Source organism: Oreochromis aureus, linkage group 23 (assembly GCF_013358895.1).
Source record: "Oreochromis aureus strain Israel breed Guangdong linkage group 23, ZZ_aureus, whole genome shotgun sequence".
NCBI classification, from domain to species: domain Eukaryota; kingdom Metazoa; phylum Chordata; class Actinopteri; order Cichliformes; family Cichlidae; genus Oreochromis; species Oreochromis aureus.
The window spans coordinates 2,784,134-2,804,382 of record NC_052963.1 but is presented as its reverse complement, the minus strand read 5'-3'; the positions used below and the strand labels follow the sequence as shown (position 1 = coordinate 2,804,382).

General features: G+C 46.0%; 2 protein-coding genes across 3 annotated transcripts; one reads left to right on the top strand and one right to left on the bottom strand.

Annotated features, from left to right (window-relative positions):
- The first annotated feature begins 11,669 nt into the window (after nucleotides 1-11,669).
- On the top strand, nucleotides 11,670-14,687 carry LOC116329969 (DDRGK domain-containing protein 1). The gene is made up of 8 exons (XM_031752113.2): nucleotides 11,670-11,863; nucleotides 12,371-12,520; nucleotides 12,918-13,036; nucleotides 13,158-13,259; nucleotides 13,336-13,458; nucleotides 13,547-13,585; nucleotides 13,661-13,766; nucleotides 14,330-14,687. The coding sequence occupies exons 1-8, from the start codon at nucleotides 11,776-11,778 to the stop codon at nucleotides 14,488-14,490; spliced, it is 888 nt and encodes a 295-aa protein (XP_031607973.1). The 5' UTR covers nucleotides 11,670-11,775; the 3' UTR covers nucleotides 14,491-14,687.
- Nucleotides 14,688-14,933: 246 nt separating this feature from the next.
- cars2 (cysteinyl-tRNA synthetase 2, mitochondrial) lies at nucleotides 14,934-20,240 on the bottom strand. Of its 2 annotated transcripts, XM_039607156.1 has the most exons (16): nucleotides 19,875-20,240; nucleotides 19,749-19,799; nucleotides 19,548-19,665; nucleotides 19,400-19,471; nucleotides 19,117-19,222; nucleotides 18,940-19,020; nucleotides 18,693-18,822; nucleotides 17,670-17,803; nucleotides 17,416-17,483; nucleotides 17,244-17,310; nucleotides 16,983-17,121; nucleotides 16,619-16,742; nucleotides 15,856-15,951; nucleotides 15,524-15,739; nucleotides 15,357-15,448; nucleotides 14,934-15,102 (listed from the first exon to the last, which is right to left on the bottom strand). In XM_039607156.1, the coding sequence occupies exons 1-15, from the start codon at nucleotides 20,087-20,089 to the stop codon at nucleotides 15,362-15,364; spliced, it is 1,704 nt and encodes a 567-aa protein (XP_039463090.1). In that variant the 5' UTR covers nucleotides 20,090-20,240; the 3' UTR covers nucleotides 14,934-15,102; nucleotides 15,357-15,361. The 2 variants fall into 2 exon arrangements, with proteins under 2 accessions (XP_039463090.1, XP_031607966.1); XM_031752106.2 differs by having other exon boundaries at nucleotides 14,934-15,448.
- Between the last annotated feature and the right edge of the window lie 9 nt (nucleotides 20,241-20,249).

Below are 20,249 nucleotides of genomic sequence, written 5' to 3'. Positions count from 1 at the left end.
ACAGCAGTGTTCCCTGTTTGCAGTGGCACCTTCATCGGGATAATGTGTCCTGTTCTGAGGAACGTGGCAGGAAGTGGTTAGCGCTGTTGCCTCACAGCAAGAACATCTAAAGTTTGAACCTTGTCTGTTCTCTCTGTGCTTGTGTGGCTCTCCTCTGGGGCGTGTGGGAGGACTACATTAGCTGTGAGTGTATAAGGCAAGTATAGTTACAATGTAGCTCATCAGTAAGACTAGAAATACAAGCACATTAGAGCTTAACAGATGCTGCTGAGTGCTGATGGCTGATACCACAGAAGATTTTCACAGTCGGAGGTGTGCACTCTAAAAACCACCACACACACACACACACACACACACACACACACACACACACACACACACACACACACACACACACACACACACACACACACACACACACAGTGGTATGGCATGGTGCTGGTGCTGTGCCCAGTTAAGTCGTCTGTTTTCTCCCCTCAGCCACTATTAAATGTTAGGAAATATGAACAATAATTTGGAGCAGTAGAGAAGCCTGGTTCTGCTGGAGGTTTCTTCCTGTTAAAAGGGAGTTTTCCCTTCCCACTGTCACCCTGATGTGGCTGTTGTTGTGATTTGGCGCTGTGTAAATAAAATAGAATTGAACTGAACTGAACCCTGTTTGAGTTGCTGCAGTGTTAATGCTGAGCTGTCTCCCGGTGCCTCAGTCTTTAATTTCTGCCGTACTCTGATGCAGAGTAGATACTAACGAGCGCACTAAACAAATTCGATTGGTCTGTTGCTTTTGTGTACTTGCCAGTTTGAATTTGGGTGCACTGTAACAGATAACTTTGTTAATATCAAACAACTGTAATGGTAGCGACAGCAAACTGTGAGACTTATGCTGGTAAGTGCAATAGCAGGTAGTCGCAGATTTCGAGTGAAAACTACAGGACAGTGTTTCAGGCACTCAGGCCATCACTGTCCATAGGCAGAGCTCCTGACCTTGATCGTACTATGCTGCTGTTTATAGGCCAAACACTGAGAGGAAAGGAGGAATGTTCCATTCTCTTTTTACTTTCATTCAGAAGTGCCGTATGGAACTGGATTTACTCGCAGTGTTTTCAGTTAGCTGGAGCATAGAAGTCTTCTCTGACAGTTTTGGACACAGTACTGCACTATTGTGTTTTACCTTGTAAGTTGCAGTACAACATTCATCTTAGAAGTATCCTTGTATCTCAGTTAATCTGATTTAATCTAATATCTCTACTTGCTTAAAGAAGTCATGTCATAACCTCACACACCTTCGATAACTACACCAGAGCCTGACGCTGAAAGAGTATTGTGTTCAGAAAGCAGAACAGAACAAAGGCTATTGTTCTGTTGATGAGCAGCTGTTTTGGTTTGAAAAATATATCTGAAAAAGGACATCATTATTTTGCATTTTCACATGAAGCTGTGGATGTGGGTAATAGTAAATGACAAAGGTCTAACTACAGGACTTGATAGCCTTCCTGTGTTTTTCTCTTCTCTGTCTGATATCCTGGAGTTAACTCATTCTCGGTCTATCAACTCCTTTTTATGCTCCTCCTTTGAACAGAATTTCTAAGAAAACCAAACCTCAAAAATGTAGAATTCGTTTTCATAAAGCTCCAGTGACTTATTTAAACTCCAAGTCACTATAGCCTCTTTATCCAGTATGTAGTTTTGGCTTAGTTAAATAAGACAATCAGTTTATAGATACTGCAGCATGATCACTGAATGCATTTCATGTTAAAGGCAATGAAAAAGTGTAGCACAGTAGCAAAAACATTCTGGATGAAATACGATGAGTAGTTCTTATACTGTACTGCCCTACTCTACCTGAGCATTTTATTCAGTTCAGTTTATTAGCATAGCACCAAATCACAACAACAGTGTGCTTAATACAACAGGCCTTTTTCACTCTTTCAGCACTTTTTTCTGAACCTACGTGCTTTTTATGGAACATTCACAGTGTGATGACATTATCCCAGAACATACTGGGGTTTAGTTTGTTGCTTAAGGACACTTTTGCACACAGATTAGAGCAGCGAGCGATCAAACCACCAACCTTCCGATTAATAGATGCTCTACCTGCTCTACCTCCTGACCTACAGCTGCAATATTAATCACTCAGAGGAATGTGCTGACTTTTTTCAGAGTTTTCAAACACTTTAACGGACCATGTTTTACACATCGTTTTACGCAGATGGCCCCGCCCCTTCCTGACCGTGGCTCTGCCGGAGGTTTCTTCCTGTTAAAAAGCAGTTTTTCCTTCTCACTGTCAGCAAGTGCATGCTCAGAGGGAGTCGTCTGATTGTTGGGGATGCTAATGTCAGCATAGAAGCAACATCGAGAAAGAAAAATAACCAAAACTTGAAGTTGTTGATGGTAAACCTCGCTGTGCTGCTTCTCTTTAACTTTGCCATGTCTGAAGTCCTTTTGTTAGTCACCACCCAAGGCCACAGCATTTACGGTCCCAAGGTCAATAATTGACAGAGGATCATAATGGAAAGTTTAAATGTCCTCTGGGTTAATGTGTGGTGGAAAGCTGTGAAAAGAACCTGTAGTTAGATTTCACTTGTTCATCCACAGCCTCAGCAGCTATGCTCTCACCATCCATAAACCAAGTCCAGAAAAGTCCGGCTGCACTTCTGAGAACATTCCCATGCAAATGTCAGTGCACCGTGTGCTGCTTCCTGGGAATGTGAAACTGCTGGTTTAGCCGAAGCCATATAGAACACTGGAATAACAGGAAGGGGATAAGAGATGGTGAGAATAATTAAATAAGGGAAGTGTAATGGATTACACCAGGACTAAAAGCACTGCTGTGGATGCGAATCAGACACATTTGTGTGCGAGGTTCAGTAACGCCTGCAACACAGCTGATGCTTTTCACAGAGAGAGGCTGAAGCTGAGATGAAGCTGGTGAAATGATCCCCAGTGGCAAAGATCAGTTAACAAGCACCCTGTGTGGTCACGTTTGGCTCCTCGCCCACAGAGTTCAAACCCCACTGAATGTGTCTGACAAAAAATGATGCGTATGTGCGGTATTTGATTTTTTTTGTTGGTAAACACATCAGCAACCATGGTGAAACCATGCTAAAAATGGACATCGATCCAATCGTTCCCCAGATCCCCACGCTCATATGTTTTACACGTGCACCTGTTTGTGTTCGCATGGAAGCATTCGGTATCCTGTCTCTGTTACACCATCACGCCCATCAAAAATCTCTCTTGGCTAGATGTTTGATTACTGCAATTCTCTACTTAAGGACTTTGTCTAACATTCATGCACACGCTCACTCTGATGGAAGCATCAGGGACACCTCAGGGATGGGAGTAAGGCTGCTGCTGCTTCTGCTTGTCATACGAGCCAGTCTACCTATGAGCCACGGCAGAAGCCACAGTAGGAGCAGGGCCTACCTACTGTGTGGTCTTAGAATAGAGACACCTGTGACTTTGTTAACACGGTGGGAAACGGGGGTTTTAGGGTGCTCTGTCACTTAAGAAGCCGCTTTTCACAAGTGCTGAGAAACTCACCTTCACTTCCATCCCACACTGTCAAGTCGATTATGTTTGAAGCTTCAACATGCTCAGTTTGTTCAGAAACACAATTATGTGACCTGAAATATGTCATCCATAGTCTAGATGATGACTCCCTACAAATCCACACGTGCTCAAACACTGACTCTAACCCACATATGTTTTATTTAGGTACTGGGCTCTTTTTTAAGAACACTGCGTCAGTGTATTGCTCTGTTTATCTCACATCTTGTCATTAAAACGGGTCTGTGTGTGCCTTATCCATCAAAACAGTGTAAAAGAAGCATTTTGATACTGACTGATAAAGGAGTGGTCATTATTGGACTGTTCCAGACATGTGAGCCTCTCAGTAACAGCACTGTGCTCTTTGAGTGGAGTCGAGTCAATGTTTTACTTTGTGGGACTTTGATACCCAATCCCTTGGAGCCAGGATATGATGTCACGACATAGCGGAGGTGGGAATTGGATATGGCTGCTTACGTTTCACCGGTTCCTTCAGTTCACTATTTTAAGGATACTTGGAAGTAAATGGGATGTGGAGGAACAACTGTGTATGCAAACACTGGCATCAAGAAGTCAGTTAGTGCTGCCCATAAAGGAACCCTGCTGTGTAACAAACACCCTCTCCATTAAACTTTGATTGCTTTCCCCTCTGTCCCTTCCCAGCCACTCTTTTGATGCCGTGGTGAAACACACACTCTTGCGAAACTTTGAACTGGTTACAAATTAATCCACGTCTCACAATATTTAGTTGCTGCTTACCCCAGTACAAAGTTTAGCTCTCATTCCTTCCAATAATTCATGAGCTGGTTAATATTTGAGCCGAATAGATAACCTGATGTCCAGAATTAGACTCTGGCTCTTTGAACTGGGAACAATTCAGCGTTAAGCAGGCACATACAGAAGTTATGTTTAACCTCAGCTCAGTGCAGTTTTTCAAGGAGGAAATTCCTTTTCAAGGGAGCGCTGCAGCATTTTGGAAAATCTGCATGCATGCAATCTGGTCTAATGTCCCATAACTGCACAGACGACAGGCGCTCCTGCAGGAAGCATCCTAACAGTGTTTGTCAAGTTTTATCTCCACCTTCAAATGTTTGTTCCCTCGACAGGCTGAGACATGTGCTGAAAAATCAACTAAACGGCACTTGTTCAAGTACATTAGAGCAAAAAAGTGCAGACTTTTCAGTTCTCCATTAAAGTTCAGTATGAGAGAGCTTATTAAACACTCCACTCCACTAACTTTCTTCCTGTGACCACACCACCATACCGCCATAACTAACTGACAAACAGCCTATAAATGGTAATGTGTGACTGAGGACAGAGAGCTGCACGTGTGGGCCGATGCATAAAGAAGCGTACACTTAGATGGTAACAGCGAGACGGCTGAGCGAGCTCACGTGTCTTAAGCTCATTGCTCGTTTCCTCACACACAGGTACAGGCTCAGACTCAGAGCTACCATCCCACCTGTGAGCAGTGTGGCCTCAGATTAACACCCGCTGAAAGGCACAGAATATCTGGCCAAATATGAGAGACAAAGGAAGCAGCGAGTGTGTGTGAAGCCATAATGCCCTTGAAGAGAAAGGTGAACTAACACAGCACGCCCTGCTCCAAGCTGCAGTCATATAAAACACACAACCATTAACAGACTGCCGGCGGCTTGATAAGGAATATTATGCTGTAAATCAGAGAGCAGTAAAGTCATTACTTGCTGCTCTCTGGCACCATTTTACTCATTTTACCAACTCGCTGCTATTTAGCTCAGTGAAGAACAGGTTGAAAGGATTTTCTTCTATAGCTGTGTGATCCACGCTGTCAAAGTCAAGTCCCAAGAATGGGACGTGGTTTTTTGCCACTTTATAAACTCCAACAGAGATGATGAAATGTATCACGGCTGGATCTGTTTCACCAACAGAGGACTTCAACATGAATCAGAGGCGACGTGGACGTCATCAGTTTCTATTGTGACGACAACAAACTCACTGTTACGGATCACCACTCAGTTGCACATAGTGTCAACAAAGTGTGTTTTTAGAGGTGGAGGATCTGCCTGCGGCCTGCCCTTCACCCGCGTGCTGCTCAAAATGGAAGCCTTAGACGGGCACAGTGGTTCGGTCTTTTTACTTCAGCCTTCAGAGAAATGAATTCAGAATTATTTTACACAAACAAAAAGAGGAAAACACAAAATTCGATAGAACAATAAAGTTAATGATCCAGCAGAGCACCGCCCATCAGTGGATGCTCTGAAATCCTCCCTGTAAGGTGCAGGACTGAAACTCTGCTGCACTCATTGCTGCAGAAGGGTTCAAACACACTCTCAAACTTGTGTTTACCCTCACACCCTTGAATTTTCATCTGTCTCTAAACGATGGATCGATATCAGTATAATTTACTACGTCAGCTTTAAATCCCAGAAGGCTGATTCTGTTCATCTGGACATTTTCAGTGGGAGAAACGTTTCGTCACTCATCCAGGTGACTTCCTCAGTCTCAGCTGACTGCAGGTTTCCAACCTTATAAACAGCACATTTACATAATGACTGAAACTAGCCCACTGACGAACAATGGGCTGGGAGGTCTTTTTCTTGATCGTTAATTTCCAATTTGTCATGACCACTGATCAATGACAGCCTTAAATGCTCTGTAGTGTTCAGATGCAGTTTGCTCCAGTGCAGACATCTTAACTGTTAAACAGGCAGCAGCAGCCACTTACATGTTGTCTTGTTCAGGTCCGATAATGATTGTGGCTGTGCTGCATGAGGACAAGATGCTATTTAGGGATTTAAATAGAAACCAATAAAAGAAGTTGCAGAGGCTGCGATGTCATAATGTCTGTTACCTAGTGTGAGGTCAAAAAGCACAAATTTATCATCTCCCATAATGCAGCTGGATACTGTCTTCAGTTAGAGCATCCATCAGAAACATGTGCAGTTCACAGCACACTGCTAGGCCATAAACAAATAGACAACATGAGGCTGGATAACCCGTTAGTTACAGCATGCCAACACCACAACGTCCTGCAGCAGTCTGCAGAATACTGACACACATCAGAGGGTCAGCAGTCTCAGCAAAACGTTGCCGAGTCCGACCGATGGGGATTTTTGGGTTAGTTTACATGTACCATACATACATAACAGTCTTCATACTGGATCCATCAGTGTGTGCAGATTTCTCCATCACTCTGCAGTAAACCTTCAGCTTCAAGCCTGTGCTCGAGAGGGAACGTGTGACACTAAGTGATACCACACAGCAGAAGTGGAGACAGGACTCTGCCTCCAAGTTTTGACCTACCAGCTTGACAAAGATGGCCAAAATGCACAGAGTATATGTATCAGAGGTCTATTTGAGAGGCAGGAGTTAGTTAGTAGTTAGTTGGCCCTGTGACAGACTGGCGACCTGTCCAGGGTGTACCCCGCCTCTCGCCCTATGACAGCTGGGATAGGCTCCAGCGCCCCCCACGACCCTGAAAAGGATAAGCGGAAGCGAATGGATGGATGGATGGAGTTAGTTAGTACCCTCATGTTTAAAGTTTAGTCTATGCTTCCACTGAGTGAAGCTCATAAAGAGCCTTTACTGCTTACCTTTTTACTGAGTCGCTTATTTGTAACTTTCACTGCTTGTGCTTCACCTCGCAGTAAGAACTGTGTTTGGAAGGCTGTGTTACTGCTTTCCAGCAGTCTGCTTTGGTTAGCGAGTCAGTGACCCCGGCTGTGGCTGCCTGCTCATGCATAAGTCTGTGCCATTGCATTTAAAAGGAAAATGACAGCAGGCGGTTCAGCAGCTCTCTGACTGCTGCCAGTGCTAACAGTAAGTGAGACTGCAGGCCTTCACAAATGTGTCTTCACAGCTGTGTGTGTGTGTTATCTGAGCAACTTGTGTTGCTTAGGTTTGTAACACCTCTGTCAGTGATAGGACATGCAGCTGCATCCACTGACACATCACAGCAGGTGATCCTGTGTTGAGTGTGAGTGAGCCTCAGCTAAAGCATCACATCGGCGGCTCTGGACTCCTTCCTTTAGCTGTCCCACAGCTCTGTTACTCATGGGAGATGGAGAGAAATGCAAAGTGTGTTTTCTGAGCGAATGCAAACAGTTTCATTATTTGTTTCTGTCTGCTCAGTCACAAGTGGAAGTCATGATCTTTGTGTCAAGCCAGTGAGTGTCTGCACATCCCAGCTGTGTGCGAGGCTGCTGGGCTCAGTGTGTGTGGAGAATTCAGGAATACCACAAAGGCTTCGTGTACACTTAATCACAGTGTGTTAATCAGCCAACTTCTTGTAGGTTCACTTTTGAACTTTGGACCCAATCAGTCTCCTTGGTCTTTATGCTAAACTGTGCTAACTTTGCCCTTGAATCCAAAGTCAAAGGTAATGACATCCTTGGTGGATTTTTGACCTTCCTGGCCTGTCTGTGGCTCAGCTCATTTCCACTGTATAAGCACAGGATTAATCTGATTTGGTGCTCTGCAGTGTTTTCTGACAGCTAAATAAAGCGTAGTGTGAGCACGCCCTCTGACTTAGGTGAGTGTTTCCTCATAGTAACCCTGTGCTACACAGGAGTCACCTTGGGCCTGCAGGACATTGCATCTCTTCCTGTCTCTCTCTGTCCAGCCCCTTCTTACTACTACCTCCTTGTTACATCACACACACACAGAGCTGCTACACCTGCGCCGTCTGCTGACTGGCTCAACTCTTCTTGGCTCAGCACTTTCCATGTAGGTTGCACTGACCTCTGGAGGTTAGACGTACTGTGGAACATCAGCCACGAGCCACTTTTCCCTGCCGGTCTTACCAGAAGTGGAGCTGCAATAAACCCCGCCCCCTCAGATCACCTGAGCAGTGAAACAGGAAATAAAGACTGCAGCAAGTCAAGTGTCCTTCCATCACCTTCAACTTTAGATCGTCTCAGCTCTGTGACACTACATTATTTGCAGGTCACAGGAGAGCGTCTGATAGGTGGATTCTCTGCCAAACACAGTGTTGTTTGTGTGGGAGCAGACACACAGCTGAAAGAGAACAGAGCACAACACAGTGGAGTGAAATTCATCATCTGCTGTGGCATTAAGTACAGTATGTACTATCAATGTAATCACTGTAGTAAAGACACACATGGGCCATTTTTTACCAGCATCAACAGTGTTGTTAGTAGCAACAAAACATTTCCATGTACAGATGGAGCATACACAGTGCTAAGGCAGGTAAGAGAGACAATATCACATTGCAGTGGGTGCTCAAGAAATGATGTGTCCTCCAGATGTCACCGGCGACAGAAAAGTACCGTCACGCCCGGCCGAGCCTCACAGGCTTCTGTGAGAGAAGGGATTAAACGATTAACCTGTCCTCATTTCACTTTGCTATCTTCTCTCCTGTTCTCTGTTCTCTCTGCCAGAAGGAAAAAAGTGCTGACTGGGACATTGTTTCAGCTGCTGCTGTGTAGCAGAGAAGGACCCGACAGTGCGTTTGCAGACTTGTTCCTTCAGTCACGCTGGCTGCCAGAGCAGCCGTCTCATCAAACGCACCAGGACCGTTTGTCTCTTCTGAGACATCGCTTTAATTAAACTGCACTGTGATTCATCACATCCTCCACGATGCTACAGCGCTCATCATGCAGCTCACACTGGCCATGTCTTTCTAGTGTCACGTCCACACAGACTGTGTGTTGTGGTCTGAAGCAGAGCTGAGCTGCTAACATCACAGTGTTATTGTTTAGCGGAGCTTCTCTGGAGAAGAACCCAAACTGCTCCTCCTCATGTCAAACTGTCCATACTCAGCACCCACACCTCTCATCTCATCAGATAGAGCTGAACTCTCACAGGGGCCCATAAAAGACGAGAATGTCAAGAATCCAGAGTATCAGAAGCTTCCCATTTACATAATTGTTCATCAGTGTAGTGTATGACTTCTTCTTGATAACAGTGGGTAAAATATTTCTTTATTGAATGATGACAGCTCTCTGCGCCAAATACTAGAGACACAATCCAGTATCAGCTGTCAGGCTGTAATGTCATTCATGATGTGTCTGGATTATGCAACACTAAAACACACAGCGGACATTATGATGGCAGCTTTTCACAGTGGCGGAAGCAAACTGAGATACTACAAACACAGTATTGAAGGCTAACCCAAATGTTTGACAGCTCCTCTATAAAATGTGAGCGTGGCTGCAGCTGGTTTCCATCTCTCAGATGTCAAACAATAAAGAGGATTATTTGACAGAACAGCCAGAGGAGGGCTGGGAGGCACTGTAGTCTGCTCCGTCTGTACCTTCACTCATCATAAAAGCTGAAGGCCACTTCATTTCAAGGTCTAAAACAGAGCCTGTGGACTGATTATGTAACATAATCAAAGGCCACAATGTTTCCACAATCTCAAAGTCAGTTTCCAGGTGTGACTGGAGCAATCAGTCCAATAGTAGATGATGATGCTTTCAGGCGCACTTTATTACCGACAGTTCATCAGATAAGCAAGCGCTGCTTGTGTGCATGTGTGTGTCCATGTGCATCTTCAAAGTGATCTAGTCCGCAGTGTTTCTGCCACCTGGTGGTGATCAGCAGGCTCTGCATGTTACAACCTGTAAAACAGCTGCTGCCGAGGTGTTGCAGGCTAGTTTAATCCAACCACAGCACACTTTTCAGTACCAGGAGCTTCATATAAATGCTTGTGTAGAACCAAAATGCACTTTCTATGTTTTTGCATGCTTGTACGTAAAACACTTCCTCAGTGTACTCTAAAACATATCTGTCATTGTGTAGGCATGAATGTCTGTGTGTGTGTGTGTGTGTGTGTGTGTGTGTGTGTGTGTGTGTGTGTGTGCGCGTGTATTTCAGTCCGGTTGAGAAGTCTTGAAGTTTTTTTCTAAGCACTGAAGAATAAACACACAAGTCATCAGCTACAGGTCACCCAGCTTTTTAATTGACTGTCCTCTAACATGTGACTTTTGCTAACCTTGCTGTGACAGATCAACAAATGCAGGAATGGAGTTACGACCCACTGACCAATCAAGTCTTCAGAAAACAGCGTCATCTCTGAGCTCTGTGTGTAGACAGTGTGTACGGTCTAATGCTTTAAATGAGCATCAGGAAGAAATACAGAGTCTTAAACACGCAGCTGGATTTTTTTTACCTTTTAGCAGCAAAACATTTTATAGCAGTTTCGTTTCGTTTTGTTCTCCAGGCATTAACATATAAATTAGAAGACCTATTTGTGGACAATCAGTCGCAGGTTGATTACACCATGAAACAGTATCCTGTGACACCAAGTGCTGACAGTCAGGTACCTGATTAGCATCATCTGTGAGCATGGATCCTGCTACAGCAGTCAGTAGTGTGTGTAGTATGTGTCTGCTCCAAGCATGCTGCATCCGACTGATATGGTTGGGGCACGTGGCACAGGACAACTTCAGTGTGGTGTTCTGTGACACCAGCGTTATTTGGAGTGAGACCTAGTACCATCTCTAAATTGAAGGACAAATATAACAGAGGATGTCAGAGACAGGCCATGAGGTGGGCTTCTCAAGGAGATGATGCCACAAGAAGACCATTTCCTCACCCTGTCAGCACTGAGTACATAAGTCACAAGTAACAGAGACCACACCATGGCGCATGTTCATCAAAATTATTTACTATTCACCCCCCAAAACAAAGACACACACGCACACACACACACACACACCCTAAAACATATTCAAAGCACCATGACGGTAGCCTGATATTACACAGTTTTGTCACATGACGTTAATTATTGTCACGTGGGCAATCATAATGACCAGTTTATTTCAAGCCTGATGAGGATAAGCGGAGGATGGATGCATGGATTTAAGCTGCACTTCATATGTCGTCACCAAAGAAGACTGTGTTGAAAACCTCTTTTCAATACAAGCTTCAGCGTGCTTCATTTATCCATCACTAACTTGTGGGATTGACTTGGGCGTGCTAGAGTGACCAGTACAACCAGTGCCATCCCTTTCATGTAAACACAGTTGTAACTAGATCAGACCTGATCTCCAGTGTATCCAGAAAATCAAATTAATGAATTGATTTTATTATTTTCTTTTATTTATGGTCATCATATAGCAGCTGTACTGAGAACTCCAACACAGCAGGTGGCGGTATGTCCCTTTTCTATCGGTTCACCAAAACACGCGAAGCAGAAGAAGAAGGAGAAGAAGAGTTAGTACTGAGCTGTTGTATAGACGGGAAAAAGGAAGAGATTTCGTTCGGTGTATTTTCCGGGCAGCTATGGATGTAGCGCTGTATGTGATAGCTGCTGCTGTCCTCGTCGTCCTCATAGTGTTTGCCGTGAAGGTGCGGAGGCAGACACGGGCAGGTAGGACCACTTTACTGTGCTTGGCTGCAGCTGTGGGCCGCAGTCACAGGCGGCTCGTTTCATACGCTGATTGGTAGATTAGCTCACACACACTGAGTAGCACCTGTAACTCCGACAGCTTGGATCTGTACTATGTTTTGGGGAAACCCTAAAATGTGTAAATCCAGCTCATAGTGTACTGACAGTCGGTTGTAAATAATGAGCTCATCAGCTGTAAAAGCTCGTCGGACAGTGGGAATGTAAACGTCACGCTTTGTAAAGGCGTGCTGTCAGCGGGCAGCTGTGCAGAGCTGATGTGGGCCTGAACGTGTAATCCGCCCGTGGCTGAAGCCAGGACACGGCAGACTTACACCAGCCTGAGTCTGTATCTGATGGTGTTTACACTCACTGACACAGACAAAAACCGTGTTTTATGTGCTATTCCCCCCCTTCAGTTTAAATATTTGCTTATTTGACATAAAGTGTGTGCATTGCATGGCTCATAGTTTCCTTGTGCTGTGTGCTCAGCCGATGAGGACCAGCGCAGGGATGTTGTGCGTGCAGCGGGGCCCCCTCAGCGAGCAGCAGAGGAGCGAGGAGCCGGCATGCCTCGCCGGAGAAGGAACCTGGCCACTGTGATGGCAAACAGACGACCTCAGAGAGAAGCTGTGGAACGCGGTAAACCGCCTGAAATATGTTTAGTGTACTGGAAGAGTCGGCTCAGCTCCTGTTTGAGCTCACGGAGAGTATGTTTTATGAGGGCCTCAGAGCAGCAGCACAGGTTTCCTGTATGGTCCAAATGTGGAAGATGCCAAATGTCTCTCATAAGTTGCATGTTCATCACCTAAAGATGAATTTAAACATTAAACTTAGGCTCTTCCCACAGTTTAGAGTATTTACAACGTGTCACATTATTTGATTTCACATTTTCCCCCCCTTTTTTTATATTTCCACTGCCACTGATCATATACAAAACACACAGTAAAGGTGATGTTTATACATGAGAATGAGTGTGTCCCACCTTTAGTTTTAAAATAAAACAATACACCCCGTCAGTGAAGTGTGCTGGTTTCAGAGGAGGAGCCTGTGGAGGAAGACGAGGTGGAGCAGCAGAGCTTCCAGTCGACTGCAAAGGTCGGAGCCAAGAAGCAGCGGAAGTTGGAGGAGAAACAAGCCAAGAAAGCCCAGAGGGAGGTGAGACACGCTGCGTGCTCCACTGTCCACTCGGGGACATACTCATTTAGATCTGTTTTTTAATGAACACTGTTCTACTGCAGTGTCTTCAAAGTCAGTTTACAGTTTGTTGTATTTTCAGGCTGAGCTGGAGGAGAGGGAGGAAAGGAGGAGGATGCAGGAGCTCAGAGAACAGGAGAGGCGGCAGGTAGAGGAGAAGGAGCGGCTGCTGGAACAGAAACAGGTGTGGGTCCTCTCAGCAGCTTTCCCTGTGTGCTCACATGGTCAGATGCTGATGCTCTGTGCTGCTCTCCATTCAGGAGGAGCAGGAGCGCCGAGCTAAAGAGGAGCAGGAAAAGCGCGAGGAGGAAGAGTACCTGAGACTCAAGGCTTCCTTTATCGTAGAAGAGCAGGGAGAGGAGGAGCAGCTCTCTGAGGACCAGGTCAGACCACCCTTCTAGCATGATGACATTATGTTAAAAAAAAAAATCCTGTTTTATTTGGAGTAAACCTTTGCTTTTGTACTCTCAGTCACGCAACCTGCTGCAAGAATTCATCCAGTACATTGAGGTAAGGCCGCCCACTCCACCGCCGCTCCCCTGCTGACGTCATTCGGCATCTTTCTAACCGTCTTCTCTGCTACAGACCTCTAAGGTGGTTCTCCTGGAGGATCTGGCTTCTCATTTCGGGATGAGGACACAAGATGCCATTAGCAGACTGCAGGACCTGCTGGCTGAAGGCTCCCTCACAGGTTAGTGCGTCAAGACTGTTCAAATACATTTGGCATGTCAGATCCAATATGCCAGGAGGCCAGAAGATGAATTAATTACATCATTAATGAGGAAAATCAGGTTGACAGTTGCTGTTGTGAAGGATCTCATTCGTCCTGAGTGAGATGCCAGGCTAAACCGGACTGCATATCCTTCCACATGTTCATGGATGACTTCCAGCTCGTTCCTTGCAGTTAGCACAGTGCTTCTCATGCTTGATGCTGCCACCAGATATCAAAGTAACAGTCTGAGTATTGGTTGTGGTTGCTATTATGAAGTGCTGATGTAGCATCTAGAAGGCAGATCCTATGGTGACCTGTGGGGTGGCTGTAGCTCAGATGGTAGAGCAGGTCACCTACTAACCAGAAGGTTGGTGGTTCATTCCCAGTCTGCTGGGTGACTGTTAGATAGGAAGCGCTTAGAAAAAAAGTACCCTTGAATGGGTGAATGTACAAGTTGTGTAGAGCGCTTTGAGTGCTCAGATTGAGTAGAGCAGCGCTGTATAAGAGCCAGTCCATTCACTATTTACATGTGTTTTCTGCAGGTGTGATTGATGACAGAGGGAAGTTTATCTCCATCACTCCAGAAGAGCTGGACTCAGTGGCTCAGTTCATCAGGCAGAGAGGCCGAGTATCCATCACAGAGCTGGCTCAGGCCAGCAACTCTCTGATCAACCTGATGCCTGAGAGTCGCAGTGCTGCCTGACACACTGACCTCTGACTGTGGACACATCCTTGAGTGGCTGTTGACACACAGCTGGACTCTTCACCGCCATCCTGTGTGGCTCAGTACTCTTAATCGCAGCAGACGTCAGGCTTCACGTAGGTTACACTTTACCTCCCAGGATGAGGATTTCAGCCAAACTGGAATAAACAAATCCTGAGTGGATCGTTTTATCAGTGGCCTGTGTATTTTTGCATTTGCTCGTTTCTTCTTTACTGGAGTCGTGAAGAAACTCAGAAGCTCAAAGTAACACCACACACTTAGGTATATTTATGGTGGGTGCATTCAGTTTGTTCCACACATTTGTGTCAGCTTTGATTGCAAGTTCAGATGTTTGCATATAGACATGACATTATTATTCTCAGACCTTGTACTCAGAGATGAATCCATAAAGAGTCTTCTCAGTTTAAGGACCAATGCAGTACTTTTAACTATTAGCAAAACTTTAATGTATCAATGCCAAATACAGTAATAGTGGTGGAGTACACTGCCAGGCCTCTGCAGCTCCTAGTGCAGTAGGATGGTGAGGATCAGCCTTGTAGGGTGAATAAGGTCATGGGTATCAAACCTTGATGATAGTGCAGGTACAGCCAACTGTGAGAGCATGACAGCAGTTCAGATTTAGTCCAGTACTGGATAACCATCGGGTTTAAAACTAAAGGAGCCCTCTAACATGACTGCGAGGTGGAGCCACTGTGACAGGCAGGTACAGCACGTGACTTATGAAACAAAATCTAAGAGTCCAGCACCCTGAGCTTCTGTTTTTATGGCATCATGCTGTTTTCTTGTTATTCCAAGTCTTTCCGTAGAGTCCACAAACCTCAAATCATTGTTAGAAATGAAAAAACCTTCTTTAGCTGGACGTCTCCTCGCCTTTGTCCTCCGGTCCCTGTCCCCTCGCACTCATTTTGATCTCCCACGTGGAGGTGGCTCCTCTATCCTAAAAACACAAGACAATCCCATCAGTGTTGCCTGAAACAGGAAATGCACTGAGCTAACCTTCTGTTCGTCGTACCTTTATCAGCACACCCAGGGGTGCCAGGTCATCTCTGAGGGCATCGCAGGCTTTAAGCAGAGGGATTCTGTCGGGGTACAGTCCAGGTCTGCTTGGGGATCCTGTGGATGAACCGTCCTGTCGAGCAAGCGCAAATTCTCGAACTTTGCTCCTGAACTGAGTCAGCTGTTCCACAACAGGCTGCAGACTGCCACGGCTGCTCAGCACGTCAGCCTCCTTCAGAGGGCAGGAGACACACGGGAGACCTCTTCAATCAAGGATTATTATTCACTGACAGAGACGCCTCACTCTCATGCTGCCCGCTGAAGGGACATCACAGAAAAAGTGCTGACCTTGGTGTGCAGGTCGATGCCAAACACGTCCAAGACATCCCTGAGGTAGGTGACCATCGCTCCAAACACGGCAGGGCTGCGGGCCGCTCCAGCAGGCTGAACAGAAACAGGCTCATGTCTGAATGTGCAATACACTTGGGACAAGTATCGTTCCTGCTCAGCGAGCACAATGTTGTCATAGTTTAGAAAATAGCTCCTGTTACTGATCTCTAGTTGAACTAGTGCAGGGGTGTCCAACTCCAGGCCTCGAGGGCCGGTGTCCTGCAGGTTTTAGATCTCACCCTGGGTCAACACACCTGAATCAGATGATTAGTTCATTCCCAGGCCTCTGGAGAACTTCAAGACATGTCGAGGAGGTCATTTAACCATTTAAATCAGCTGTGTTGGATCAAGGACATCTAAAACCTGCAGGACCCCGGCTCTTGAGGCCTGGAGTTCCCCACCCCTGACCCGACGTCTGCTGACAGGAGTTCAGATCTCACAACAGTGGGACTGGCCAGCTGTTGTAACAGAGATGGAACTGAAGCTTGTCTAGTCTGACCACTCAAAGCTCTTCAGACCCACGTGTAACCCTACATTCATACAGTACTTTACACACTTGGAGCACTCTACCTTCCATCCATGACCCATTAACCCAACATATGACAGCATGATCCCAGAGCGCTAATATCCCCAGACCTGGTGGAGACCCAGCTGCTAACCGGGACTTTCCACTAACATCACTGACACAATGACATCAAACCAGTCAGACACAGTGAGTTACCGTAGAAACAGGCTGAAGTTGGCAGTTTCCGTGATAAACCAGATTCATCAGAGCACTAATGGCTCTTGGTGTATCAAAGTCATCTGCTAGAGTGTTCATCACAGTGGATTTAGTCTCAGCCAGCCTGAAGAAGTACAAAAAACACAGGAAAACCGTTTATAAACAGCTGAAACTCTCAGGCATCAGCTGAATGTAGCGGGTAAACGTCTCAAAATGCCTGACTGCTGCCGGCACTAGCATCTCTCCTGTCCTCACTGCTTCAGCTAATTACAGCTGACTGAAATGATGGTCACGTGTGCGAGGTACAGTAGAGACAGAAATATGAAGAGGACACTCGGTCATGGGCTGAGGAGAAAGCGGGCACCTGCTCCAGAGCAAATCCTCCTGCACGTGTGAACACTGCAGCTGACCCTTCATGTAGGCCTGAGCATCGTGGCAGAAGGTGGAGATGGTGTCCAGAGTGCTGCGAGCTTCCAGCATGCTGCTGTCACTGTAGTCGATAGCTGTGGAGACATTACAGGAAATCAGAGTGCAGTTTAATATCGCAGCTATGCGACTCGAATTCCAACAACGAATGTATTCATGTATCAAACTGGGAAAACCAAGACCTAATCATTTGTCTCACCTGATCTGTATTTGCTCAAAAGACAAAACATCCGGAATTCATTGGCAGAATAAGACTGCAGAAAATCCTGACGAGGACGAAGACGTGATCATTTTCACCCACTCCACACAGCATAGCGCATTCCAGTATTAATGCAACAACATAAGACTAGCATAAATCAAGAGGACTGTACCTTGATGCTGATGTAGTTCTTTAAAGATTTAGACATTTTCTCTGGACTTCCCTTTAGGTGTAGGTGCCCTAAAAACAGCAACAACACGCTTAACAGAGCATGACACAGAGCTGCTCCCAAACTCGGCTCTGCAACACGAATGACTTCCAAACTAAACTCAGTTTCAGACAACGTCTGCTTTATGTCCAAGCATCAGGAACAAATCTCATCAGCACAGAGAAAGTGCACGAGGCAGGACCACGTCTGGCTTTTACCCGAGTGCAGGAAGTAGTTTGCCCATTGTCCACACTGGTGATACGCCTCACTCTGAGCGATCTCATTCTCGTGGTGAGGAAAAGCCAGGTCAATCCCTCCAGAGTGGATATCCAACTGTCTCCCAAACATGGAGCTGAAAGCACGCACACAATCAGGAAACTCATCAGTGCGTCAGCGCTCAGTCTGATAAACTATGGCAAATCAAATCCTGCATTCCATCTTTTTGACTGACTAAAGAAACAAACAACACTCCTGGACTAAAAGGAAGTCAGCGTTGCTAACAGTTTATTAAACATGCATTGAATTTGTTGCCACTGGGGTCTATTTTTTCACAGTATAACCTTTCATTTCACTGTTTTGCAGGTGATTGCAGATTTGCCTTTTAAAGCAGGGGCAGACTCATTTCAGCTGTTAGTACATTTCCTCGTGGACAGCAGAGATCCTTACATTTTTAAGGATTTAAATTTGCTGTGGGTCCTTTATCCTCTCATTGTAAGACAAGTGTTAAAAACCTTGTTGTGCACCTTATTTTCTCCTTTAAAGTGTGTAGGCAGGTGAGCACACAAGTTCAGTCTGACTTTTTCCATCTGAGACAGCTGGCCAAGGTAAAGCCAAACCTTCCAGCTAATGTCTTTGAACACATGAAAAACATGTTCAATACCTGCAGACTGCACTACTGCAGTTCTCTGTACTTTGGTTTGGACCAGGCCTCTCTTTACTGCAGCTGCTCGTCTGCTGACTGGTACGAAACGGAAGGAGCACATGTCCCCGGTGTTGGCCACTCTACACTGGCTTCCAATTTAAGAATTGTAATCAACCCACAATAAGAAAACGTGTCTACAAACTGAGGAAATGCAGAAATCACAGGCTGTTCAGCGGTCCACTTCAACAAAGATGCCACAGAGGAAAAAAATCACCGCAGTAAAAATCACCTCATTTAATCAGGTCAGTTTGTAACTGGGATTTGGGCAAAGATAAGAATTCCCAAGCATTAATGTGATTTATGACTAAATAAAACAAACCTAGCAATGGTAGAACATTCAATATGCCAGCCCGGTCTTCCTCTGCCCCACGGGGACTCCCAGTACGGTTCTTGAGGTTTAGATGGTTTCCACAGAGCAAAGTCCCTCGGGTCCCGTTTGTTTGAGGAGCCTGCAGAGCCGTAGAGTTTGCGGTCAGTAAACTCGGGCGTCTCACTAACATCGATATGGAAACAGAAATAATAAGAAAGGATTTTTCCGTGTCATTAACTCACACACAAACACTCACCGGGCTCTCCCTGAGGATCCACAGCTCCCACAAACCTGCCGTACCTGCCACCAATGGACTGAATGTCAAAATACACATCGCCTGCAACCGAAGCAGTGCACAAATGACACCTCCAGCATTTCAGAAGACCAAAAAGAAACACAAAAACAAAACAAGCACAAGCTCCTCATTATTTACCTTCTTTTGTGGCATAAGCGTGTCCATTTTTGATGATCTTCTCAATAAAGGCAACGATATGATGCACATTCTCTGTGACCCTTAAATACACTGCAGGAGGAACCACCTCAACACAACAACATGAAGACGTGTTTATAAATGAACACAAACAGCAACCACAGTGTGGTTTTACAAACCCTGAAACTCACAGGGTGGAGTGCTTCATGAAATAAAGCTATCCTGTTATCCTGTGCATGTTATAACGCATGGTGATCTGCTGCACCATGCGTGTCTAAGCTCACACCTTCAGTGACAGCATGTCCCTCTTGAACTCGTCCTCGTACACTGCGCTGATGGCGGCGGGGGAAACATTTTCCTGTTGGACCACATGAAACACATGACGTCAGCAGGTGAGAACAGAGTAGCAGCCAGAACGAGCATGGCGGCTTTACCTCCCAGCTTCTTCTGATGATTTTGTCATCGATGTCAGTGATGACCATGGCATGGATCACGGTGATTCCAAACAGTCTGCTGAGGATCCTCTGCAGGATGTCAAACCTCACATATGAGCTGTGACGGAACAAACCCACACAGCTCACACACACACCGTTTAGCCTACACGCCATAGCCACACCTACTGTTGCCATAGTTACCTTGCATGACCCAGGTGAGCGTGATCGTACACGGTGGGTCCACAGCTATACCTGAGATGTAACACATAAGTGGGTTATTAGGCCGCCGTGTGCCGGCATGAGGAGCACAGTGATCGGAGTCCGTACCAGGTCGCGACCCCCTCTCTTGTCAGGATCAGGGGCTCCTTCTGTTTGCTCAGGCTGTTAAAAGTCTTCAAGCCCGTATCAAAGCCGCTAGGTCTCACCCACTCCCTCCCGGACACACTGCAGCTGGGTCCGTGGGACTTGGATCGGACCGTGACTACCGGTGAAAGTCCGGGGACCGGTGCCCTCCACAGCAGCGAGCTCACCTGTTTCCACATAGCGCGAGCCGCCGTGGTCTGAAGGCGCAGTCTGCGGTGTCACCGCACCGGAGCTCACGCGCAGCTCACCGCACCGGTTCCGACGCTAAAACAAACCGATCTAAACACGGCTGTTTCGCTCTTCACGCACGTTTAAGCCACTCTCACACTTCTCGCGAGA